The sequence below is a fragment of the Aythya ferina genome (genome assembly GCF_964211825.1).
Source record: "Aythya ferina genome assembly, chromosome: 9".
NCBI lineage: Eukaryota > Metazoa > Chordata > Aves > Anseriformes > Anatidae > Aythya > Aythya ferina.
This window is the reverse complement of record NC_140305.1, coordinates 19,021,464-19,048,251: the sequence shown is the minus strand read 5'-3', so window position 1 is coordinate 19,048,251 and position 26,788 is coordinate 19,021,464. Positions and strand designations below refer to the sequence as shown.

General features: G+C 48.7%; 1 protein-coding gene across 1 annotated transcript; it reads right to left on the bottom strand.

The window, feature by feature from the left end:
* Positions 1-18,600, bottom strand: EIF2B5 (eukaryotic translation initiation factor 2B subunit epsilon). Its single transcript, XM_084529892.1, has 16 exons — positions 18,424-18,600; positions 16,683-16,807; positions 16,401-16,586; positions 16,130-16,307; positions 15,003-15,083; positions 14,197-14,274; positions 13,796-14,108; positions 12,978-13,123; positions 12,527-12,665; positions 11,797-11,898; positions 11,024-11,131; positions 10,084-10,174; positions 9,206-9,329; positions 4,304-4,429; positions 2,673-2,783; positions 1-1,795 (listed from the first exon to the last, which is right to left on the bottom strand). Exons 1-16 carry the CDS (start codon positions 18,574-18,576, stop codon positions 1,730-1,732), a joined length of 2,127 nt encoding a protein of 708 aa, XP_084386018.1. The 5' UTR covers positions 18,577-18,600; the 3' UTR covers positions 1-1,729.
* Positions 18,601-26,788: the final 8,188 nt, after the last annotated feature.

Below are 26,788 nucleotides of genomic sequence, written 5' to 3'. Positions count from 1 at the left end.
TTCCATCAAAGCAACCAGGCCAGTATCACCAGGATAGTTTTTATTTGCTCCCTGAATTAAATACTGGCAGATACAGAAAACTCAGATACCAACTATTTCCCCAACATTTACAAGACCGAGTTTGCCATGTCAGAAAACAAGCACAGTTACGCACAGTCCTGGCAACTGATAGTGGGAGTGCACGAGATCGCCCTGGCTGAACATCAGTTTTGAAGAGGCAGCATCCCTGGCCTCCAGCACCCAACACTGTCCCCTCACTGACAGTTGTGGCACCACGGAACGGCCAAGTAAATATCCTGAGTGGGCAGCTCCAGTGCATATTCCAACCCCCATCTCATGGGATTTATTCCATGCTCCTCCTGAAGGGACAGAGGCAAGGTCAGCACGTCCAACATAGAACCCACCTACGAACACAAGCTGATTCCCACTGGGCCTTTTTTGCTCTGTTCTTTAGAAGAGCAGAGAAGAACGCAGCACAGCAACATTTCCAAGCAAGTTGTTCTTAAAGGCCTTATTGCTGCCTGCCACACATCGTGCTGGCAACAAAGCGCCAGAGGCACGCTTGTTCCCTGCTGCACGCCGAGCAGCTCTGCAGCTGCTGACCTTTACAATGGGTTTGCAGCACTTTCCCTGCTGTCTGAGGGATGGGAAGTTCTCAAATAAAAAGGCGTGAGTTTGAGTAAGAAAGCTTATATAACCAAAATCATTTGGAAACACAACACACGTGCAGTTTGAGGAGATACCACTCGCTCTTTTTCACATTGGAGCAGAACTTAGGAACTTGCATTCTCCTTAAAGGAGTTGGTGCGATCAGTGCCCTCAGAGGAAAACACGAGTGTAGTTGTGCAGCAGGAGAAGCCAGGCATCTCTGCTCTCTTTGCTCCCTTTTTACTAAAAAAAAATAAAGGTTGGGGAGACATACAGCTGGGGATGAGCATGAGACGTATCACATCTAAGATGTGGTAAACCACGTAGACCACTATGCACCCACTATTAGTCAACCCCTGTCGGGGAAGCCGAGTACCTATGATCCTGTTCTAAAGAAAGAGGAAACACGCGGTGTTACCAACTCCACTGTGCAACCTCGTGTTAGATCCCAGCACAGCAGATGGCAAGAGATTCTCCCTTTCATCAAGATCACAGAAGTGCCTTCTGGGCTGCAAAATGCCTTGGGCATCCTAAGACAACTGCATCTTCTCCAGGCACAGGAACTCTCGAAACTCAGTCCTGCACTCCAGATCCTCATCCACATCCTCCTACCTACCAACCTTGCCAGTGTCTCTTCAGCAGTTCTGAGCTCCAGAAGCAATAATGACACCAAATAATTTAGCTGTATGACCACTCTTCCACAACCCCAATGGTTAGGTTTATACGGGCGATGCATTTGCATCTGTTTGCTCCTTTTGCATTAGTAACATGGAGCTTCCAAAAGATAGCTTATAGTGTACCATATCCAGGCTCCAGAGGGATTCTAGGTATCATCTCCTCCTGCTTTTCCCTTGTGTTTATTACACCGTGCTACAACCACCCAACATGATGTGCCACTAGACAAGTGAGGGAGGGAAGGAAGTGGCAACGTTGGGAATGCACAACAGAATTAATGATGGGATTGTCAGTCACTTCGATGTCAGGCCCCACATCTACACACCATGCACTGGCACTGATCTTGCCCTGCCCACTTGGCCCGGAAAGGCAGTGAGAGTGCCTCTTCTCATGCCAAGCCACCGTGTCAGTCTTGGTCGCCGTCAGACGACTCTTCTTCTGCCTCCTCCAGCCACTGGATAAACTTCTGGAGCTGCAGAGAGAATGAAAATGTAGGTGGGTGACAAGTGACAAACAGGTGCTGGGAACGCTCAACAACTGTATTGTGTCAGTGAGGACTGCTATCACACACAAGAAAGAGAAAGGGTGTTTCTAGAAGACATGAAAACAGAGGCAGATTTGAGGAAGACACACAAGTTTAGATGAAAAACAACTGGCATGCCATTAAAAGCACTGCTGACCTATACTACCAGTTGACTTTGCAAAGGTTTATAAACAAAGCAAAGGTTTAGACAAAGCTGCAGTTCCTCAGAGGTGGCCTTCTTCCCCTCCAACTCTTCCAAATCCAGGGAGGAGGACTGGAACAGGGCTCAGCCAAACTGCAGCACAAAGTTCTGTCTGATGGAAGGGGGAAGTTTATACGCTCCCTTACAACACAAGCCAAATGAAACCACTCAGTACAGCAAACGCTTCAAAATATATGCGAAGGGGCTGGTAAGCCAGGAATGAAAGCTTCAAAGGAATTGCATGGGGCCAGCACACAGGGCATTGGCCTAAAGCCCATTTCAAATGGGTGTTGGCTTAGAGAGACCGTGCTGCTCCTCCAGAAAGTGCTGGCCTTATGCTGCAGACCCCACTTAAAACAACATCCCTCTCCTACTGCCTCCATTCCTTGTTGAAACAGGATGATTATGGCAGAACGCACAGAAACATCCGCTCTGGAGAACAAAGTTGCGTTGTTTAGCACTCAATACACTGCTGCATTATTGGCCTACCAGCAGCTGCTCCACAGAAGGTGACAGTGGCACTGAACTCCAAGTTTCTTTTACCAGATGTTGCTCTTTTTAAAAGAAAGCAAACAAAACCAAACAACAAAAACAAACAAACAAAAAGACACCTTTGAGACTTACCCTCTGGTTTTTACGAAGCTGCTTTCCCTTGTCAGATGTGTCCCGCAGAGAGAACCAGTTGAGAATTACATCTTCTTCCAAAATTTCCAGCTGGTAAAATGTCATCAACACCTGCATTGATTAAAAAAGAGCAACCGGGCTCTTTATAAAGCCTTTTGGGACTAGCTCATGTCCAAGCATAGACTTTGCACATAATCTGTGTCTTCCAGCTCCATCTTCAACAGAAGGCAATCAGTCTGTTTAATTTTGATTTTATTATTACAAATAACTGCACTTCCCCTGTCAAGCCCTATGCTCCTGGCAGCTGGATGCTATGACACACAATGAGTCAAAATTCAAGCCCCATCGCCTTCAGCTCTGTGGCTGCAGGGTATGCTTGAGAGCTGCGGGCAACAAGAGGCCACAGAGGGCATCAGTTCAAGATACCATGTTTCTGTTTAAATCACCCCAAAAATATCCCCAAAGCAGATCAGATAAGCCACCCTTATGCAGGCCCTGATACACACAGCAGTGACATGCGCAGAGAAGAGCACGAATCCATCCACCCCGCCCCAGGCTCCCTCTTCCTGTCAGTTCTCTCTGAAAAGTGCCTTATGGCAGGTGTCAAAGCAATTGGTCATTCACCAGCTCAAACCCCTGCCCAGCGCAGTGAGGGCGAGATGCAGTCATGCTTTCTCAGGGTGCCTTTGTGCTCAGGCAGAGCAGGCACTTTGCAGTTGGTCTCCTTGCGGCAGAGCACTGACAAAGCTGTCTGCCAACTCCAAATATAAAGTGTCATTTCAATTCTCAGCCTCCAGGGAAACCCAAGCTCCTAGAACAATGGACACATGCCAAACAATTGCTGTAATTCAATGACATTTTGGCTCACCAAACCAAAGGCTTTTGGCTCAGCTCCATGCTAAGTGCTTTGCCATTAGCCAGAGGCACTGGTGGCAGAAGTTAAGATTACTCTGTCTTGAGGAACCAACAGTTAAGCAGGCCCTAGGAGAGCTCTTCCAAAAGACAGGGGCTTCTTGAGACTGCTGAAGGAAAATACTTGCAATTCAAATCAAATGCTCTTAGTCTGAAGACAGAAAGAACACAGGGACAAAATATTTGTGAAGGAGGATTGTGCAGGGATATACTGAAAACTTTTGAAGTGGGAGGATAGGTAATAAGCCACATGTCCGCTGCCCTTTATTCCCAGTTTCACAACTAGGTCAGCCTGAATAAGAAATTCTGCCCTTATTCCCAGTTTTGTGCTCTCAACTAGCATAAACCATTTGGCAGTTACATCCCAGGGACCAGGCAGAGACAAATGAAGTTAAGCTCTTCCTAAAACAAGTCCCTGGCCTCACATCTCTTCCAGCACCACACAAGGGTATCTAGGTTAGAAGTTGCAAAATAACAGCTCCCTTCAGGCTTCATGCTGCTAAGGGATACTTACCCTCAGCCGTGCTCACTCTGAGGCACAGGCAGACACAGAACTTTTTTTTCTAAAGCAATTGTTATAGATGGATTTCCCATCCACACTCCGCACTGCAACCCCACATTTCTCTCCTCTAAAGCAGACAAGCTGACGATGTGAACAGGATGCATTTCACCATGAATCCAGCAAAAACAGGTCCTCAGAGCTGGGAGCAGATACTCACTTTAGCTATTGATGTGCAAAGACTGTCATGTTCCAGGAAGAATTCCTCAATGGCAAATAAGGCATTCAAGTGATCTGACGCACGTTTTATGTAGTTCTTAAACAACGGGGTCCAGTTCTTCAACAGCTGCAGGGACAAAGCACAGAAGAAAAGTTCCTGAGCTATGAGATGGATGTGTGCACTCAGCCCAGCTTCTCAGCGTTACTGCACTGAGAAACTGACCCAGGACAGCATTTTAAGAAACCCTTCAGCTAGCCAGTTAATGTGTTTGTCTCTGGCCATTAAACAGACACTATTACACCTCGTGTGCAGACAGGACATGGATTTGCCAAGTAGCCTTGAGAACATCAGTTAGCTTTCTTGGTTTTGCTTCTCTGGCTGGAATAATAGACAACCACAATAAACGTGTTTAATGGAGTTTGATACTCAAAGAAAATCACATCACAGCAGACCGATAAGGAGAGGTATATACATGCTCTCAAACTTTCCCTCAAAGTGCAGCTAACATTTCGTTGGCACTTTCCTGCAAAGCAAAAGAGCAAATAAGAACTAAGATTTTTAAAAGTTCCTAATTGCAAGTCACATGTTTTATGTGTATCTACAGACTTGCTTGGAATGGGCAGGAAGGATGAATAGCAAGAAACTGTTTCACTGTTAGTGGATCCCAATTATCTACTCCAAGGTTTATATCTGATGCAGCCTTTCGTTTAATGATTTTGGTGCTGCCTCTTCAAACAGTATTTCTGGCCAAGTTCTCCACAGCTCTTTCACTTGTATGCATCTGAAAAGCAAGCAGCAGGGAAAGCTCTGCAGAGCAGCACCCAGGATAGGAGGTAATAAAAATGCAGCCTTGTCCATAAAAAAAAGTTTTAAGATAACAGAGCGAGGACGATAAGATACAAAAATTCCTCATTGGCCACATCATGACCAAGCCATCCCATGAAAATACTGTAACTATTCCACTGGCATGCTCATGCAGGTATATGGTCTTGCCGTGCCTCCTTACAGAATACACTCACCCAGTCTGTTTTGAAGGGAAACGGGTATTTGTATTTCTTAGGGACTTGGGGTGTGATGAAGTTCTGAGTCACCTACATCCTGGGTTCATCTGTCCAGAACAATTGTGAACAGGCAGTAGCCTTGCCAGAGGGAAAGCTTCATGACAAACAGTGGAGCTAGAACCCAAGCTACCGTGGGCTGTTGACACAGCCTGTGCTAGGAAATACTGCTCATCAACTCTATAGCACTACGTTCTGCCACCTCTTCAATTACTGCAGCCAGGCATGAATTAGCACGCCTCAAGCAGACACAAAAAAAAAAAGGAAGATTAACACAAATGGATCGATCCGTAGGGTATATCGACTGGCTCAAGGGACAACAGGAAGAGCACAGAATGATCCTAATCGTCATTGTATTACAACAAAAAGCTGAGAGCTGCGTGACTTATTTCCAAAAATTATTCTAACCTTTAGCAAAATGTTTAAACCTAAACACTATTCCTTCTCCAACCATTTCCCACATTTTTATTCTTTATTCTTCACCTCAAATGCAGCACAGCTACTAGCAAGTTCCTTCCAGGCTAAGAAATATTTTGTAATACCTTACTGTTAACATCTTTAAATCACAAGCTGGTACAATTCTAACCAGAAGTTATGAAATTTTTAAAAGTAATTTATAAAGAAAGCAGAGCTATGAACACTCACAACCTCAGGACTCAATCCCATGTGCCTATTGCTGGGAAAGGGAGAAAAAAAAATAGACCATCTCAGGTTGAGAACATGCACTGTTACTGTAATTGGTGCTAATGGGGAACGGAGGGCTCAGCCCAACAGAGCTCTTTGCAAAAACACACATAGGAGACTGTATGGCCACAGAGGCTGTGTTGGGAGTTTGAGAAAAATCTGAACTGGAAGATTAGAAGCTTGCGCTTATTTTAGATTGAAAAGATACTGCAAAATTAAGAGATAGCTGAGAGGGCTGTAGAGACCGACAGGCAACATCCTAACGTCCTAGGCTTTGACTTTATCTGGGTAAGTCCTAAAAACGATCTACATCCTGGAGAAAGCTTTCAAGTTCCTCTGACAAGTTCATTCATTTTTTACTTTATTTTTTTAAACCAGATCTGGTCATGATGCTGCACCAACTTCATCTTCAAAGAGGCTTGTGATCCACTTTTCTTCTACCAGAACAGTCTCAAGACCAAGCCTATTTTACCCCCACCTCCAGCACAGAACACCACCATGAAATGTGTGCAAAGCACATGAGACACAGCTATAATTCTGACCTTGTTATACCTTAACAGCATCTGAGCTGACCACCAGAAATTTCTCCAATGAAAGCAAGGATCCATCTGCTCCCTGAACACACAATCCTGTCTTGTGTACCTTTGCATGATAGTACAGAAGACGATGGCTCCCAAACAGAAACCCACAGAGGTGCACCATACGTGCTAGCTGCCGGGCAGCAGTGCAGACACAGGCCAGCTCACAAGCTGAATTGCCAAACTGCCTCACGTGGCTCCTTTTAAACATCCTTACCTATTGTCTGGTGATGCTTCAGCAACAACAGCAGCACAGACTTCAGTTTACCAGCAACTTCAGCCACATTCTCTCAAATCGTGCCTATAGTCTGGGAAAGGTCATGTTTCCTGTACCATCTCTGCTTTACAACTCGTACAAGAACCAAACAAGATACCTGACATACATCAAACCGAATAACTATTTCTCAAGCCTCCACATTTCATCTGAAAAAAATACCCATGGGCATATCCCTTTACCGGATGCTTATTTCCTAAAATTGCTGCAACACTTGCAAGCTTCATGCTCAGGGGCCAACACTTTGGAGCACATACTGTGGTTTCAAGTCAAACCATACATCATAACAATGGCATTTCCACAATTTCCCCTCCTGAGATGTCTGGGACTGCTCCACCATTGCTCTAACACAAACAACCCATCTTCCTTTAACATCTCTTCACTAGAGCTGAGCTACAAGGAGAGTGAGAATCAGTCCTACAAAGTTCAGTAGGCTTCTGATATTCAACACTCTCAGAATTGAAGTATTTCCATCTCATACAAAATAACTTTGCCATATGTAAACCATTATAAGCAGATCTCAGCCTAATACAACCATCGACTGAGGCCATTTTAGCTGCACAGCTACATCTTCCTTATGCACTCCCCTATACCAAGCTAATGCTTGAGATTCTCAGGGTGTAAGAAGTATTAGCAACTTAAAACACTACACTTTTTACTAATTAGGCAACCACAAGTTATTCACTGCAGAAAAATACACTTTTCCACTTTTTCAGATACCATACAAACACATGTTCTGCCTGAAGAGCTGGTCTCCATTTTTCAGAGTTCTGTTGGTAAATAAGCACAAGCTGCTGTGCAGGAAGACCACTGGTATCTGCTTAACAAGCCTTCAAAGGACACTTCTCTACTTCCATTAGAGGCACATCTCAACTCAAACAGTTATTATAACAGTGAATAACACTGTGTGTGCAACGGAATGATAACTGTGTGCCTCACCAGGACACTGCCTGCTGCTATCAATACAGAAAGCCAGCACCAACGATTCTGCACCAAGTACAGAACACTGAGGCACCAAACTCTCCCAGAGAAGGATACTCTAACGAGCTTGCTGGCTGCTCTTTAACCAGGAACATTGGGAACCATTGCCTGCCATGATAGCCAACTGCTTTGATGCTTGAATCTCTTTTCTAACTCCAAGGATTAATTTGTGTTTTGTAAATCCACATCACACACAATTCCCTGCCTGAAGAAATTCCACCTGTCCACCACACTGGGCACAGTCACCCTGAATACGTTTTGATTATTGCTTCTTGCTAAAGGTTTTTGATCACTGCCTCTGCTGGCAAGCATGAACACCAGCTTTCCTACAATGACATATATATCAACAAAGTTACCCAGAAGTAAGTTCTTCGCATACTTCCATAATCTTTAGATTCAAAGGGTTTGGGGGCAATTATGCAAAACATTATTCATTTATATAGTACCTTTTATCTAGACTAGAGCCTCTTCTGACTGGATGTTGCACTGAATTTCTCTCCTGTCCTACTCTTGCTCTGTTAGGACCCCAATCAGTTCCTCTTTAGCTCTGGGAAAGACTAGTTTAAATTCAGTAGGAGACAAGCAGGTGTCAGATACATTTACTCTAAAAGTGCACCTATGTAGCATGTAGTTTTCAAACTCAATATACAAATACACGATAGCAAAGAGAAAACCACTACAACGGCTTCAGCTTGGATCAACGAAACCATTAAGATAAAGCTGCCTGCTTTTTAAAGCAGATCCTAAATAAATCCTAAAGCCAGGAAACAGGAATCGCTCTCACCCAATTATACAACCCCAGAGACAAACCAACTCTTTAGAGACACAACAGAGCTCTGTATCTTCACAGAAAGACAAGATTATGCCTCTGCATTTAGCTGGAAAAAATTGGCACCGGTTACAGTATGCAGACAAATAATGCCTTGGAAAAGATCCCACTGGGAGAGGAGAACTCCCTGCTGCCCCAAGGACAGGGCTTATGATGGATTAGAACTGGATTCCTGGAATGCAAGCCTATAAAGACATCTCTAACAGTCCCTCTCTGATCTCTTCTGCAAGTTACACTCTTCTATTATCACACCCAGGAAACACATGATTAGAGGTACTGAAGTAGGGCTCCCCGCACCTATGGTCTGAGCTGATTTCTGTCAAGCATGCACAATAGTTTCAGTTCACTTTTAGGGAAGAAAAAGAGGTTCATGACCTCAAGGAGCTGAAGTCACTTCAGGCTTAAGCAGAAAGAGTTCTCAGCCAGGAAGAACTTCATGAGTTCACACTCCTACACGCTAAAAGAAAAGCCCCAAGAGTCAAAGGGAACAGCACTCACAGGAAGTAATGCTGAGAAATAGTTCTGGGAGTCCAGGTTTGCATCCAGCTGTTGCAGTGGGAACTCCAGAATCACTTTACTGAGCACCTGCATCATCTCCTTCAGGCCGATGTTATAGGCATACCTGCAAGGAAAAAGGACAAAAAAAAAAGTTTCACACTACATCTCTGCAGACTGTGGTTCCTCACATCGTTATAGCAGAAGATTTGACTTAACATCTTCCAGAATTTTTTGTTTCCTCCCCCCAAAAAACATTCAAACATTCAGGTAACAAAGCCACCTTGCATTGCATCAGGCCCCGTGTAAGACCAACAGTCCTGGAAATCTGCTATCACTGTGGAATGAGCTGCTGCACGGACAGCACCCTCACGTTTACTAGAGTGCTGCATGAATGTGGTTGCGCAAAAGAAGGGAAACAGGTTTGTATTTGAGAAATACTAGGCAAAAGGCACCCTGATTACATGTTCCAGACTTGCTGCTGTACAAGCAGAGTGGACAAGTCACACCACTGCACAGTCTCAGCTGCAGACAGCTGGCTGAATGTTGCAATGCGAGGAGCAGCAGTTCCTGCATGAGTTCACAAGAAGTCAGTGCCAAGAACTGGCTTTCTCTCTCCAGTGCATAATTACTTAATAGCAATTCAATGTCCCGTTACAGAATTGGGGCTGGAAAAGCTTAACGGTTGAGGAAGCCATAGATGCATCAATTCCTGTGGTCATTCAGTCACAAACTCTAATCTGCATTTCTCATGCTGTAATACTGCTAAAATTATTGTTTAACAATCAACATGGGTATTCACATGGTTTCTCCTCTTTCTAGATCTGCTGTTAAACAGAACTGTTCAGAATAAGGGACAGCATTTTTAAGGGAACACTCACTTGAGAGAGTTGATTTCCAGGACCAGGTTGTCACAAGAAATGTTTTCCTCTTCACCCCTCTGTAACGTACCCAGAACCTCATTCTGGAAAACTAATGAAAGAAAGGACAGGTAGTTAGGCCAAGGAAGAGCACATGTTCTTCAACCCTTTCATTACAAAATGAAACTGTGCCCTTAACAAAGGAAGCATTCTGATGCAGACCTCTATTTGCTCTCCATAAGCTGGCACAAACCCACATCAACTACACTTACAAATAGTGGTATAATGCAAATAAAGGAAAAGACTTTCTAGATATCATTGATCTAACCACAACAACCAGTACAAAGCTATTTATCTCTGTGATCTTTTAGAGCAGTTTCTATTACACTTTCACATTGTAGCCTTTCCTATTCAGACAAACCTCACTTTCCTTTAACTAAAGATATGAAAGCAAAGATAGATTCTTTCAGGTGCAAAATGTGTGTGTGTGTTTTCCAGTTTAGCCTGAACCCCTTTTAAATCCACATGAACCTAAAGCAGAAAATCAAAGCACATCTGCTAAAAGAAGCAGTTTCTATAAGGAAATTTAATTCTCCATTACAGCAGTAATCTGTCCTGACCAGGGAAATTTGCTGGATCTTCACACAATCTGAGTTTAGGCAATGACACTGCCATTTGAACAGATGACTCAGGAAAGTCACTTTCATGAAAACCCGGCGATCATGAGTGAGAATGATGAAGGATCTTTGCCTAGCTTCTCACCCTGGACTACCTTGGGTTAAGGTACAATAGCAACATAGTGAATATTAAAAACCAGGGTAGCAAATGTAAAAAGTGAGGTCAGGAAGCAAACATTACATCCATCCACAGACATTCCAATACACCTAGAGAGAGCAGCACAAGCCTCACTGTCTGCATTACCTGCAGACTTACCATTGCTCTCAATGGCCCCATCTCTCACCTTTGATGTCATCTAGCTGAGGGGATGCTGCCCGACTGTCTGGCTCCTCGGAGCCCATGCTCAGGTCACTGTCTGACTCACTCTCTTCTTCTGAATGCACAGCCGGGCCTGGTGAAGAAGAGAAGACACCATTCAATGCTCAAAAGCTTCAGCTGTCACACGCATGTGGAACCAGGTGTCCCAGGGACTTCACAATCAAATCAGCAGCCATCTGTCCTTGCAAGAAAGGCTTTACTCACAGGTCCAGATGGTTAGAATTGCTGCAGAGGGAACACTACAGCTGGCACTGGGATTGTTACTATTATTATTATTTTTAAAGTCTGCAGGCAGACAGCAAAGGACAGGGACAGAAGCAAACGCATTTGTGCAGAGTGCTGACTCATTATGGAGCAGTGTCAGCAGGCTGTCACTAGCAGGAAGAAAAACAGAAGAACCCAGAAGAGCCAAAGCTTATCCCTTCTATCCCTTCTGCAGGAGGGAGTGGCCTGTGGCATGCCACTCACGGCACAGACAGCTGTGTGTGTTCATCAAGTTCATTGTGTAAGTCAAAAACACAATAACCATCTTCCACGGAGCACAGGAAGAGAGAATCTGGTCGGTCACCTTTCTAAGTAACCTCTTACCTTCAAACACAAAAGTTATCTAAAGGCCCAACTGCCTCATAGAGTCCAGGCCTTATTCTGGGAACAATTATCAGCGTCCCTCTCAGCAAGTTTTCCCGACACAAAGTCTGTCTGCCCATTCCCAGGTGACTACACTAAACTCTTCCTTACCCCATAGACTCTGTCTCTGCTCTTCTTCATCCTCTTCATTCTTGTCATCTGCTTTCCAAAGATAGCCTTTGCCTTCTGAGCCTACATCCTTTTTGTTGTAACCTGAAAAAGACACAGCAATTAGGAAGTGTACCCTGCTTATGGGTAAACCTGAAATAGATGTAAAACTTGCATCTACTGCCCTTAAATATCCTTCAGTGAGAGGGAGCTGGGATTCCTGAAGATGCATACGTTTTTCCACTTTTATTTTCCCACTTGCCTCGACAAATGACCACTGACTTACCCCCCGCAACAGCAGCAACATTCAGTTGAGCATGTTCAGATCCCTCAGCAAACCCACACTGGTAGAAACAGCATCTCACAAGGACCAAGTCCTTGGACACATTCCAGGTACAAGGACATAAATCTTGTAACCTGCCTTGAACTGAACATTTCTTTCAACTCCAGTTTCTTGTCTCTTATGAGGCTCCTACTCCAGGAAAAATGGAAAATAGCTGATTCTCCACATATTTCATTGCTGGGATACTGAGGTACAATACCCCACTGCCCAGCTTGAGCTGAACATCTTTGCTTGCCCTATGGGACATATACTCCAAGCTGAACGCAGCACTAAGCTGGCACTGCAAAATCTAGAGTGAGGAAGGGAAAAAAAAAAAAAAAAAAAAAAACAGAAAACAGAGGGCAAAGTCCTCTGCACATCCTGAGCGCGTGGAGCCAGAAACTCTCGTACCTTTCAGTTTGACTTTATTCTCCTCCTTATTCACACCAGAATCATCACTGAACTGGTCGTCATCCTCTTCTTCCTCATCTGGCGGGTGCAGGGAGATCACTGTGCCCTCAGAAAGTGTGATGCCAGGACCTACTACTACCTGCAAATACGTGCAACATATCTTAATGAAGAAATACCTTGATTGCTCCCTCGTCCCGCCACCAGCAGGGAGGATAACAGCTCCAGACAAGCTATTCCAAGAGAGTCAAACAAACGTAACTACAGATATCAGCACTGCTAGGCCACACACCACGCTACCCTAGCCAAAACGCCCAAAGGAAGAAAAAGTAGCAGCATTTCCCCATCTCTGAGGAAAGGCCTGGAGCAGCCCTGCATTCTGGTATGGTTTAATGTATAAGCATAGGAAGTGCCAAGAGAGGCAGAAAGCAACATAGACACAAACACAACTCACCTGAGAGGAGAGGACACAGCGCGGCTTTAGCTTTACTTTCTCCTTCACTTCAGCATTATCACAGACAACAGAATGGATGATCTCCACGTTATCTGCTATCCGTACGTTGTCCCAGAGAAAAGCTCCGTCCAAAGTGACTTTATCACCTGTTATACACCATCAAGTACAAATATTTTCATCAAGGCAGACTGCTGCTCTCCCACACTGCTGAGTTCACTAGAAAGCACCTTACTGAACCTAGGACTAAACAATGCCCTCGATGCATGAAAGATGTTAGATGAAAGGAGGAAAAGGGTCTTATAGACCTACAGACACTTAACCAAAGCTAAAAGTTGAGTTTGTTCCCACAGAGATTTAAGAAGTTGACAGTAACAATGGACATCTTGGATTTGTACAAACACAGCCAAATCACACAAAAAAAAAAAAAAAAAAAATCAAGCCAGAGCTAGAAAGAAGGGGCACCAGGCAGCTCACAAAAAATGATGCCCCTCGTTTGCAGGATGTTGGTGGTGATAATCCTAGGTCATTAAACACCATGCATTCTCTTCTGCTGAAACAACTTATTTGCATGAAGTCATGAAGTGCCTCCCACTTTCAGCATCATTAAAGTACTCTGAAAATTTTTATGTATTTCCTCCCCTGGGAAACTAAGCTTTTCTCCTTTTTTCCCCATTAGTACCTAGCATCTTTGAGAGCCAAATGTACGTATCTTGTAAAAAAGAAAAGAAAAACAAACAAAAAAACCAGACAAACAAAAAACAACAACACATTGTGCCCTTATCTAGCACACCATGCATGCCCCCCGTTCTCATACTCACCTATCTTACAGTTCTGCCCTATAACACTGTTCGTTATGGAGCAGTCGCTGCCGACGACGGTTCCCTGCCCAATGAGCACGTTCTCTTCCAGCACGCTGCCGTGACCAAGGCTAACATCCACCCCCCGGTAAATGTTGTGTTTAGAATGGGTGTAACTCTGGTTCTCATCATCAGTGAAGTTCATCTCCGGAGTCAAAGGATAAACCCAGCGTCTGATGATGTCAGAGCACACAGCTTCGTACATCAGCAGGTTGCATATATGAGCACCATACTCCTCTGTCGTTACATGCATGTGGATCTGGTTCCCCAGGACCTGGAAACAGGACGGGACGTGTCAGAGCATTCTCTGATGCAAGGGGACAGGATCTCCCTCCTAACATCCCTCTCATCCCTCTCCTTACCTCCTCATTCACTAACAGACCACGCACAAAGTCATCCCGTGTCTGGTAGTCAAAATTGTCTGTAAAAAGCTCAGCCACCTGCCAGGAATAAAATATAGAGACATAATGTAATTATAGAAAAAGTTGTCAGGGAAGCCAGTTAATTAATGGCTGTTCAGCAGTTCTCAGAGAGACGAGTTATACAGTATAGGAAAGTGATGCTCTTGCCTTGAATAAAGCTTTGATTCCTGCCGGTAGGAGTGTTGACCTTCCCATCTCTTCCTCCTACCGCAGACTATGAACAGATTCTGGTTTTCAGAAGGGGCAAAACATATAACTTTAGCACCTCCAAGCAGTCCGCCCAGCCTCGCTTTGTAGTTTCACTCCCAAAGGAAAGCTGTAGAGCAGCTCTTTCAGAAGCGGGAGAGATGTTACCAAGCCATTACTAAGCCTAGGCTGGAGCAATCCTGAATGTTACCCTAACCTGGTACCAGCTTGCACATACTGACACTTTTCTACAGTACAGGCATCACCTCTGCTCCACAGACTTTACTACTGCTTACTTTCCAGTATGGTTTCATCCTGTGCCCAATCAGCCATTCAGTCTCCTGATGCATCTACTATTTAGTTCTGCCTGGCCTTGATCAGGGGATGGCAGGAACAGGCTCACAGAGCTGTGCCACACGATCCCAGCTCAGTCGCTGAGCACAGCGGGGAGTTCTGGTTTTCAAATGCAGTGCACCAAGGGCACATGCACCCCTGCACGTCAGGAGCACCAAGGAAGCAATGCAGATTGAATTGTAGACCCTCGGAAGGGCAGAGCTCACCTGTGGAGAGCAGATGCTGATATGACAATCCAGCAAGTCATGGCGCACCTCGACATTCTCAATAGAGTTCTGAAATAGACTCTGGAAAAGGAAAAGATTCAGGTAATCTGAGTGTCGCACGCAGCACTGAACCCCTGAAGCCTTCCCCAAGCCAGAGGTAGCATATTGATTGAATTCTTGAACTAGTTGCTGCTCTGGAGATCAGAGAAGTCTGCTGTCTCCACCGAGAGAAGCGTAGCAAGCACAGCCCAGTCACACACAGCTGTGTGTCAGTCAGCCAAGACTGTCCTCATCCATACAAGCTGCAGTTCTCCAAGAAACAGCTTGTACAAACTATCTTTTTTTTTTTTTTCCCCTAGGAGGTTCCTTACCTTTAGCTGCTAAAAAGCTACAAATGTACAAAGAATATTAATGAATCCAAATGCAATATTCACGGCTCTCATACCCCCCGTGGATTTTTACAGTTGTGGGGTGGTTTTATTTTCCTCCTCCTTTTTTGTCTTGGACAATGATTTGTGCTTTCATTTGAAGGTAGGGAATAGTTTACCAATAACCGATTTAGAGTTGAAAATGCCATGTATATTCATAGTCTTACTTCTGATTTGAAAAAGAAAAGGGTCCATTTATCTCTCTGAAGTGCCTCCACAGATGCAAACTGAGCACTTACTACATTATTAGCAGAGCCCCTGACATTTCTAGAGAAACAGTTCAGGTAGAAGTGATAAGAGGTACCACGCCTTGCACCTCATTATTCCACCCTGTGTCAGGCTCAGTGTCGCTTCAGAACTGTTTGTGTATGACAGGGACATAGGCACCCCAATCTGCATGTCACTGTGACAGCATGAATCATCCACCTCCCTTGTTTCATACAGAGAAAGGGATGCAAACTGAATTTTGAGAAATGCCTGCTCCGTCTTCAAACTGTGAAATGAATCCCAGCACAACGTCACCAAACCTTACATAAAGGTTAAAGAAAAAAGAAGCCAGTTTACCAAGGGTTACTTCCTATCATTTGCTCCTCCAAAGGAAGCAGCAAGCACAGCTCCCCAGCCCTCCCTCCAGGAGGATTTCTCGGTGGGCTACTTCACTACCGCAGCCCTTTTGCACCCATCAGGTTGCAGACGCACCATAGGAAAGCGGAAACGTTTCAGCCCCTGGGTTCTCTGATAGTGAAGGACACGGTTCGTGGCACTGTCCATAGCAATGACGATGTCATCCTCCTTGCACCTGGCGTGGTGACCAGGCGAGGACTCCTTGAAAATCATTGTCATCACAGAAACGTTCTTTTCCATCTTACGACGCAACCTGAAAAAAAACGAGGGCAGAATTTTGAAATCACTCTCCAGCCAGAGCCCAGACAAGCACACCAGGCAAGCACGCGTTTCTTTCACCACCTACTTGTGCTCTTCCAAGGCTGTGGATATATTGAAGTTGGACACCACATCCCCAGTGACCAGAATGAAGTCAGAACGAACGAGGGACTTGGCATCAACGTCTCTCAGCACGTCCCCCAGGGAGCGGTACAGGTCGGAAGTCACGAAGCGCACCGTGTTGGGAGAGGTGTGGCGGCACCACTTGGATTTTCTGCGAGGAGAAAAACACGTCAGAAAGGCACAAAAAAAAATATTCCTACAGAACACTCAGGAGGACACAGTGCAGCTAAAAAGAAGAGATTCTTACTGTAAATGCTCTTTTATCTCAGCTGACTTCCAACAGCAGAAAACGAAGGTTTCTTCCACTCCAGTCGCTGTTAGGAACTCCAAGGTGTAGTCAATCATGGCCACGTTTGCCATAGGTAAAAGAGCCTAGAAAACAGACACACAGAGAACTGAACAAACACTGTTAGTTACCACATATAAATCTGTCCTGGTTTTGGCTGGGATAGTGTTCATTTTCTTTGCAGTAGCTGGTACGGTGGAGGCTGGGGGTGCACGAGGAGCTGGGAGGGGACAGCAGCAGGACAGCTGCCCCAAGTGGCCAGAGGGATGTCCCATACCACATGGCACCATGCTGAGCAGCACAGCTGGGGCTTGGTCAGGAGCTGGGGGGCAGCCACTGCTCAGGGACTGGCTGGGCGTCAGTCAGCGAGTGGTGAGCAATTGCGCTGTGCATCACTTGCCTTCTATATTTTTATCATTATTAATATTCTCCCTTCCCTTTCTGTCCTATTAAACTGCCTTTATCTCAAGCCACGAGTTTTTTTCTGATTCTCTCCCCCACCGCACAGGGAGGGAGGAGCAAACAGCTGCGTGGTGCTGAGCTGGGTCAAACCACAACAAAAGCTCTTCCGTGAGGACTCAGCTAAGCTGGGCTAGAAAACTCACGCATCCCAGTGCGTCGCTTCCCTGACTCAGGCTTCAGCTGCTACAAGAAAAACCTGTCAGACGTGAACGATGCAGCCACGGGAGCACGAGTGTCCCGGAGACAAGGGGAGGGGGAAGATGCAATGGGAAGTGAATGCAGGACTGCGATTTGGGACTCGGGCCGTACCTTTAAGCCCAGTTCCTGATTTACAACTGAGTGATGGTTCAGCATGATATTTCACTCACTCTGTGTCCTGTTCTGCTTCAGACCCGATGCCATGCGTGCAGTTATGACCCCCACAAGCAGGTAATTAGCAGACGAGGCAGGATCGCTGCTCAGACCCAGCAGCACTCCTTCCTCTCAGGTAGCATGAGGGAGATTATACCACAGAATTCTGCTGTAGACAGACCTTTGTAATAATACCTAAAAGTCTCCTTTCCCTTTCTTAGTAATTTCAGACAGCTGCATGTAGCCAAAACTATGTTTTATATAGCATTTTTAAAGCTCTTACAAATTACTTGGGAAGTTCCTAAAAATTACCTGTTCTTACCTCCCTACTTATTACAGCGAGTTACAAAATCTTAATTAAGGAGTTAACGTCACCTTTTTCTGTTAATGGTGCTTTATTTGCTGAGTTGTCAATCTTAAGGGAGCTAGTATATTGCAGAATCACAGAATTTCTAGGTTGGAAGAGACCTCAAGGTCATCGAGTCCAACCTCTACCTAACGCTAGCAGTCCCCACTAAACCATATCCCTAAGCTCTACATCTAAACGTCTTTTGAAGACTTCCAGGGATGGTGACTCCACCACTTCCCTGGGCAGCCTGTTCCAATGTCTAACAACCCTTTCGGTAAAGAAGTTCTTCCTAACATCTAACCTAAAACTCCCCTGGCTCAACTTAAGCCCATTCCCCCTCGTCCTGTCACCAGGCACGTGGGAGAACAGACCAACCCCCACCTCGCTACAGCCTCCCTTGAGGTACCTATAGAGAGCGATAAGGCCGCCCCTGAGCCTCCTCTTCTCCAGGCTGCACAAGCCCAGCTCCAGCCCCTCCCCCCCCCCCAGCCCCATTCTCTTCTTCTCCCGCCCGCCGCAGCCCCCGGGGCCGGCTCTCACCCGCGGCCGGTCCTTGGAGATGGGGAAGAAGCGCCGGTTGAAGCTGTCGGCCACCAGCACGGCCTGCAGCGGCGGCGGGGGCTCCTCCTGCGGCTCGGGGCCGCGGCCGGGCCCCGCTCCGGCCCCGCGCCTGGCAGCGCCGCGGGCCGCCATCTCCTCACGCTGCCTCCTCCTCGCTTCCCCCCCCTCGTCGCACTTCCGGTTCCGGCCCCGCGCCGGAAGCAGCGACGGGAGCGCGGCGGGGACACAACAGCGCGAGGGCGGCGGGCGAGCGAGATGCGCGGGGAAGGGGGGGTGCGCATGCGCAGTGCGGGTGGAGGGGATGGTGATGGAGGGGGTGCTGTGAGGGGGTCTCCTGTGAGGCCCCCCTGAGGAAGCCCCCACAGCGGGAGCTGCTGTGCTGGAAATAAATTTATCTCTCTGATTTCGTCTGTGTGTGTGTGTGTGTAACCATCATGATGGCAGGTGCCGCCCTGCGCCCAGCACCAAGGGAGACCCCAGCCCCACAGTCCCTGAGGCGCCTCGCTGAGCCCCCCGGGCGCTCCCCAAGGAGGCTCCCCAGGAAAACAAAGGGGGGCACATCGCAGGCATCAGGCCTCCAGTTCTGTCCCAGTGCTGTCCCCTCAGCCCAAACCCTCTGGCTGAGGGGTCTTTTCTGGATTATTAGTGGGAAAACTACGTGGTGTGCAAGATGCAGCACCCCTTCCCGCTGTTTTAATTGCATATTCGCGACTGACTTAGTAGAAAACTCTTCATCTCCCGAAGGACACTGCAGCATTGGGTGTTCCCTGAATTTCCCTTACCCGTTAAAATGTTCAGGCATCGCTTGCACTGTGCCATCTGCCCCTGGTAACTTGTGACTGAGCCCCTGCTGCTCCGCACCTCGTGGCGGAGTTGCTTGACCTTAGATAGTTGTTTGGAATAAAGCGGCAAGGATGGGCACGGTGAGGAAATGAAAATGAGCTGCCCCGGAGAAATAAATTGTTCCCATCATGTTCAAAAATAGGTATCCGCATCCCCTCGGGAATCCTGTTGCCGCAGTGAAGAAGCTAACCGGGGAAATAAATAAATAAATAAATAAAGCTCCCAGATGGTTTGAGCCCAGGGGTTACAGCTTGGGGAATTAACCAAGAGGTGGATTTGTCATTGCCTGAGGGCAGGACAGCATCTTCCTTCCTGCCTATGTAGCATTAAGCGCATAAACAGCGCCAGAAATCAGGTCTGATCCAGCATGCACAGCCACTGCCCGTGTCAGGACAGGGCACACGGAGCTCGGCAGGAGAATCAGCAGATTATCTGGCTAATTGCATCCTGTTCTCTCCAAATGAGGCGACTTTCCAAGACGTTGCCCTGGTAAATTGGCAGGGGCAGGGGAAAGCAAATCAAGGTAATTGCTAATGAACTGAACTCAAAATTGGCCTGATAAATATTCCTCAGGCTTTGCAGAAACATTTCCATTTGGTTTCAGTTGGGACTTGCAGGCCAGTAGCACCTACATCAAGTATTTTCTGAAAGCAATACAATTCCAGGGGAGCTTTTAGAATTGAAATTACCAAAAAACAACACAATGAGGCTGTACTGGGTTACCCTGAAGGACCACCGAGCCCAATATCCCTCAGTGGCTGGGAAGGTGATGGGAAGCCCCATGGACTGTAAGACTTTTTCCATCCCTGTCATCCTTCAGAGTGTCAATGAGCAAAATATAGCAGCTCTGGGAACAGTGAGCCCTGTGGGGATGCTCAGCTCCCTGGGGCATCTGCCTTCCAGTCCTTGCCCCTACATGTGTAACCCTTCTCTCTTTTCTGTCTGTTGTCCTCTCCTATCATTTGGTTGCTCCCCAGCTTTTCCCTCTGTGTAGACAATGCCCCCTGGGGTATCGTTAAGCCTTGGCAAGCAGCTCCAAATTTGGGCCTATTTCAGACAGCTTTGGGGCTCCACATCCACAGGGACTTGTGGCAGAGGTTCCTGAGGGTGATGGGACTTGCAGTGATGAGGATCACGGGAGGTCTGCGTGGAGGAACCATGAGATTATATTGCTCATCATCCCTCACTGGCTGTTTTCCCGAGTAGCCCCGGGGTGGCAGTGCTCACACCCAGCTCTCAGACATGGTCCCACGCAGGTGATGGTGCTGTGCGGGTCCTGCTGCTCGCACTCTGCTCCATCCTGTGCTGATTCACCTCACCACCATGCTCAGAGACTGATGGGGCTTCGGGCTGCGCAGGCTCCTCACATCAGCTCAGCGAGGACAGCCTGCCCGAGGGAAATGAGTCAGTGGCCATCCAGCCTTGGCACACGCTCCTGGAGGCAGCCAGCCTCATGACCCCAGAGGCTGCTCCATCTGAAGAGCGAGACCCGTTCCCCATCAGGGGACGGTGCTGGAGCTGTCACGGGAACCAGTGCTCCCAGTCACGAGGAGGTCTGCCTCAGCACAAACACCAGCAGATCGCTTCCAGGGGAAAACCACTTCCCCTGCCCTTCCCCTGTTTCTTATTTGGCCCGCACACAACGTCTCGCACTGCCGTACACTGGTACCACCTCCATCCCTGGGCTTCCTGCCCTTCAACACCTGTGTGAGCCGAGGATTTTCCCCCAGCTCTGCGCTCTGCACTGAGCCATGTGAAATCCGGTGGTTGGGTGGCACACAGGATCAGAGCTGCCTCCTGTTTTCTCAGCTAACCCTTCTCCAGCTCTGGCCCACGTGGATTCCTGCAGCAGTAGTCTCTTTTGGAAAGCCAAAGGGCTGAGCAAGAACTGGGGGTTCACAGCCACAGCCAAGGAAACATCACACTGCAGAGGGACAGGATCTGGTGTCACCTGCACCATGAGAAGGGAGCCCACAGTGCCAGGTCGGGGTTGCCGGGGACAAAGAGGGAATTCCCTGGCTCTCAACAGCCAGAATACCCAGGAGAAGATGACTTCATTTCCAGAGCCCCTGGCTGGCTCCAGCTCTCTACTACCCCAGGGAGGGGCCCTATGCCACTGGCAGATCTTGCTCTGTTCCTGCTCCCCTCTCGTGTGTGAGGGCAGAGGGCAGGGCTATTCCTCATTCCTCATCTTTTCCAGGGGAGGAAAAGGGCTCCTGCAGCCTCCCCTTTGAGAGCAGCCCCAGCTCTGGAGGAGATGCCGGGGGAGCCGCCTGTCCCTCTGCCTGCTGCGGCCACACCAGCTGTGTGGCTTCAGGAAGGAGGCAGCCCCGCGTCCCCGGCATCCCTCTGCCAAAATCCTTTGATCAAGGCAGGGCTCGGAGCAGAGCCCACGTTTCCTGTAACCCTTCCTTCCCTGCATACCCGCTGCTCCGTGGGAAAGGCAAATTTGTCAGAGCTCCAGTCCGAGGGGCTCCACATCACCAGGCAGGGCTGGGAACTGAGCAGTATTTCTGTAGCTGTGCCATTGCAAGGATCCGCTCAGCTGCTCGTGCACCCCAAGATTTGTTTCAAAAGAGCTTTGTGTTGGGGCTGCCTTAAGATCTAACGAAGGCGGAGAAGGGGAACTTTCTCAGGGAGAGCTCTGCAGCCCCCTCCAGCACTTCAAAGCCAGCGAGAGGCCACCTTATCTTGACAGATGTTGCATGCCATGGAGCTGGTTACTGAACTGATGTTTCCCATGGCCTCACTCCAACACTTCTCCCAGTTCGTCAGGGAGATATTTCAAACTGTAACGCTGCAGAAAAGTAGAAGGAAGCAGCTGATTAATGACCATTTCCTGGTAGTGTAGAAGTGCTGGCTCCAGTTGTAGCTGTACCAAAGAAGAGGGAAAATGCTGGAAACCAGAAACCAGATTAAAAGTTCCTCTTCTGCTTTTTCCAAGACAAAGCAATTAACACTGATACGGTGCAGTGTGCTGGGCTGTGCGAGGCCTGTACCCGAGGCGTGCTGAGGAGCTCATCCCATTGCTCCCACTGCTCCTGTCACCACTTGGAGGACTGGGCAGGGACACTGGGAGCAGCCTCCCATCCCCACCAGAGCAGCACTGCCCCGTGTGCTGCCTCCGATGCCCTAAGCAGATGAATTATTCCTACTTCTTCCCATCCTTTTAGGATTTATCAGGGTGTGAGGCACTGATCACACCACCAGTCCCGAGGTCTGATTCCCAGTGCCCTGAAGTTACCAGGCTGCCTTCCAGCTCGGTGCAGCCACCCAAGATGAGGTGGGACACCAAGCTCCTTGGGGCAGGTTTGGCTGCAGCCAGTGCTGTGTGGGGGATAAGGCGAGCCCAAAGGCACCGGGGTGACTCAAGGCTGATGCATGGAGAGCCTGGGGCACGGATCTCTGCACACACAGGCAGAGCTCAGCCCCCTGCAGCTGGCAGCTGAGGGAACGTCTCTTATCTGCGAGTGATGCAGGCGTTGAGCTAGAAATTGGTTTGGGATCACACGGCTGTGGGCAGTCACGGGACGGCCCTGGGCGATCTGCCCAACGCCTGCAGCAGAACCTGCTTCAAACCATCTCCGTGCATTTATTTGCACAAACAACTGCAAGTAAACCAAGGAAAGAGAAAAGTAACAAGCATGCAGAGTCAGACCTCACTCATACCAGACTGAGGCCACGTTAACGGTGCTGCACAGAGCGGGCCCTGGTTTTTTTTTGCAGACAAGGCAGCACCAGGATTCAGCAAGGCAGCACTCGAGGTCGTTCTCCCCACCCACGGGGAGAGCTGCAGTGTTCTCAGCGCGGGAGCAGATGGTGACTGATGCTGCGTGCACCTCCCTCAGACAAGGAGCCGGCTCTGAACGGGGGATTTTCCATTACTTCAGCTTCCCACCGGCTCAATCTTCTCCTGCCTTTAAGAGGAAGCTGCTCGCTGATGGGAGGATCTTTCTGCACGCCAGTGGCTTGAGACCTTGCTCAGCTTTTTATACACAGCAGCTCTCCTTTGCATCTCTCACGAGGTTTCCAGCAGTCACACGTTGTTTTTTTTTTTTTGGATGAGGAACTGAGCCCTGGGTTGGAGGCTCAGTTTTTGGGGTCACAGAACAAGCTGGGGGCCAGCCCAGCCCCTCAGCCCCCCTGCAGCACGCTCCCAGTCCTGGGGCTGAGGCTGGGCTGCTCTCTGGTTGTCAGCAGTGGGCTGACATTTCCCATCCCCTTGCCAGCTGGGAAGACCAGGCACAGTGTGACCTGCCTCCCCCTGTGTCCCCAAGCAGGGGACACCATCCACACACCGTTTCCCTTTCCCACCACCGCTGAGGGCAGCAGGGCCAGCCCTGGCACCTGGGACAGAGCTGGACTTGCAGCTTCCCCTTTTTCCCAGTTGGGAAATAACAGGCACGATGCCCATCTGAGCTAGCATCAACAAGCGTCTCTGGACAGGTCAGGAGCAGATGGTGAGAGCACCGATGGCACCCACAGACCTGTCCCGAGGGAGCAGAGAGCAACACGGGGGTGTTGCAGGACATCAGTGCTCTGCAGCACCACTGAGCCCACAGATGGATGCAGACACTGCAGCAGATGCAGGAGATGTAGAGACACGGCTCCAGCTTTTTTATCATCATGTTGTTCGGCCTTTCCACTGGCTTTGTCAAATAACCGTCCGCACAAGACAGCAGAGGCTGAAGCCTGGCTTTTCCCTGCCGTGCCTGCAGGAGCAGGCAGGCTCCGGCTCAGCCCACGCTGCAGATTTCTATCGATTACTCATTAACTGTCGGGGTGGTGCAAGCTGTAGGAACCACACGACTTGTTAGCATGCACACGTCTGTCCCAGCTTCTGCTCTCTGAGCTATGCTTTGCCCTTGGATTGATCCTGGCCTCTGAATTATCAGGGCTGTGGAAGATCGAACAGTCCGGAGACAAACAGCCTTGAACTGGCCTCCCGCGCTGGATTGCGCTTTAAGCGTTGCAACAGCTTTGAGAGCTTCTGGCTTCTCCCTGTAAGATAAAAAATAAATGAATCAGGTTTAGTTCAGTTGCTGCTGGGTGGTGTTTGTGCCTCAGCCTCTCAAAGTTACGTGAAATAAGATGGTGCACTTTTTCCACGCTGACCCAAATGCTGAGCACCAAACGAAAATGCGACCTGTGTGGCCTGGGCAGCACTGCACCTCTTACTCCGTTCTGCTGCACTCTGCTCAGAAACGCTGCAGAGATAGGGCAGGGCGATCAAACCTAAAAAAAATATAACGTTGTTGTTGCTGCTTGCAGTTTTTGAGATGAGTACGACACTTCCCAGAAGGAAGGCAGGCTCACCTCCCGCCTGGGCTGCAGGGAAGGGGATATGAGGGAGAGGTTGGGGTGGCATCTCCTCCAAAATATCATCACAGCAATGCCCACATGGCTAACAAGAAGCAAGGATGGGTAATTTCCATGAAAGCTGAACGCACAGGTGTGCTGAGAAATTCACAAACTGCCTGAAGCATGTCGGAAGCAAAGGGGAGGATTCATCTTATTCATCCTTCCCCTGCTCCAAACCCATCGCGTCCGCTCTCTCCTGGGACACCGGCAGCACTGAGCCTGCCGGGAGCTTTGGGACCTCTTTCTCTGCAGTGCAGACCACGACCAAATCCATCAGACCCCGTAGCTGTGAACTGCAGCGCACCCAGCCCCGTTTTGTGGTGTAACCAGCAATCATCTATTATGCAAGGCCGCTGCTGCCGTTATTGACGCGTGCTTGCAGGAAGCTGGGCTGTGCCTCGCACGTGACAAAGCCAGCCCGCTGCTGTCCCCAAATGGCTCGGGGACGGTGGGCTTTGAGGGGGGAGGCAGCGATGTCCCCTCCCCTCTCCAGCTGTAGGCAGCACGCAGGTATTTCTTCCAGCAGCTCCGAGGCTGGTTTCGTTCTGCTGAGCTGCCCACGCAGGTTGGCGGCTCCTGGGAGAGAGAAACGTGGCCCAGAGAGGCGAAATTGCTGCTTTCCAGAGAAGTGACCTGCTGCAGTGCAGTGGGAAAGCTTTCGGTCTGAGAGCCTGAAGTCCTGACTGCGTGGGATGTGTGGGAGGGGGACGTGGGGAGGACGGGCAGAAACACATCGGGCACAGCACGGGGACAGGGAATCGGGAGCAAGCTGAGGGAGGCAGCCTCTCCAGAGCGCCCTATTTCTGGGCTTGTTGTTGTCCGCAGTGCTGCAGGCTAAACGCGAGGTCAGGGGACTTCTCCTTGAGCCATCCAGTTCGTTCCTGAGCTCTGCACCTCGTGGCTCAGAGCTCCGAGGAGCAAGAGCGAAGAAGCCCTGGCATGCTCAGCAGCCAAGCCCAGGAAATTCCTGCCAAAAAGGCAAGCCTCAGCAGCCCTGCCGGGGCGTCCTGGTGGGAAAGGAGAGCTGGTAAATGAAGGCCATTGCTCCTGCCAGCGGAGCCTTGGTTTTCCTGGTCAGCCTGGCGATGATGCTCCGTCTTCAGATCTGGTGGCTCAAGTCAGTTTGTTTTAAGACCTGCGTTAAATTCATTGCTTGTTTTCATTTTGGGGTGAGGGGACTGGGTTCCTTCCCCCTCCAGGGAAGGTGAGTGCCAAGCGTTGCCTCCCAGCCCAGGGGGTTTGCTGGCCTCTGCTTTGAAAATGCTTCTGCCTCTCGGTTCCAGCCGTGCTTTTCCTGCTGCTGTTCGGGGCTGATCGCAGCAAATCCCAGGTCCTGAGCCAGGGGAAGTTTTGAGCCGGCCTTGTTTGTGTAAGAGCTGCCATCCCACGGGGGCCAACCTGGGACTCGCAGCACTAAAAGCATCAGTGGCTGCTGCTGGAGCTCAAGCCGTGCCTCCTTGGGCTGGTGGCACCAGTACCTTCATTTCCCCTAAAACAAACACTAGGGGAAAATCATGACATGCTCCCTGGGGGATGCCCACAGCACCATTTTCCTCCAGGAGCCCCAGCCACCACGGTGAGGGAGGACAATCTGCTCCAGCAAGGGGACACCAAGTTGTAGGCAGGGTGCTGGCTCCCTCGGACAAAACAATGCTCTCTTCTCCTCTCCCAACACATTTTTCAAACATTTTGGCACAATGGAGGTTCCCATTTTTCATTCCACGCAGGCACAGGGTGCAGAGCCTTCAGGTTCAGCTCAAAACCAGCCGCCTCCAGAAGCAGCTCTGGCCTCCTCAGCTCAGGGGCTGCAGGCTGCTGGGTCTTCTGCTGGGAACAATTCCAGGTCAAAGCCCTGAAACACAGCACAAGTGATTCACCTTGGAGCTTCAATACGTTTTGTATTCTCTCTGCTGTTCTCACTTTGTCTTTTCTGCTTGTGCTGTTTGACAGCACCGCTGAGTACCCGCATGCTTATTTACCTCCACACACTGGTGCGGCTGATGCAGATAATGGTCTATTTAATGACTGTTCAGAGCCTTACCCTAAATCGCCTCCTGCCTTAAAACCCCTTTACTGGGACGTAGCATTTACAAAGCTCGAAGCGCACCTCGCAGCTTTTCCCCCAGTAAAATCCCAGCCA

Coding starts and splice junctions, on each gene's coding strand:
- EIF2B5 (XM_084529892.1), bottom strand. CDS start 18,576: ATGGCGGCCCGCGGCGCTGCCAGGCGCGGGGCCGGAGCGGGGCCCGGC. Junction 11,899..12,526: donor GAATAAAGTCAAACTGAAAG/GTACGAGAGTTT, acceptor TGTCTTTTTCAG/GTTACAACAAAAAGGATGTA. Junction 2,784..4,303: donor TTTGCACATCAATAGCTAAA/GTGAGTATCTGC, acceptor TAATCAATGCAG/GTGTTGATGACATTTTACCA.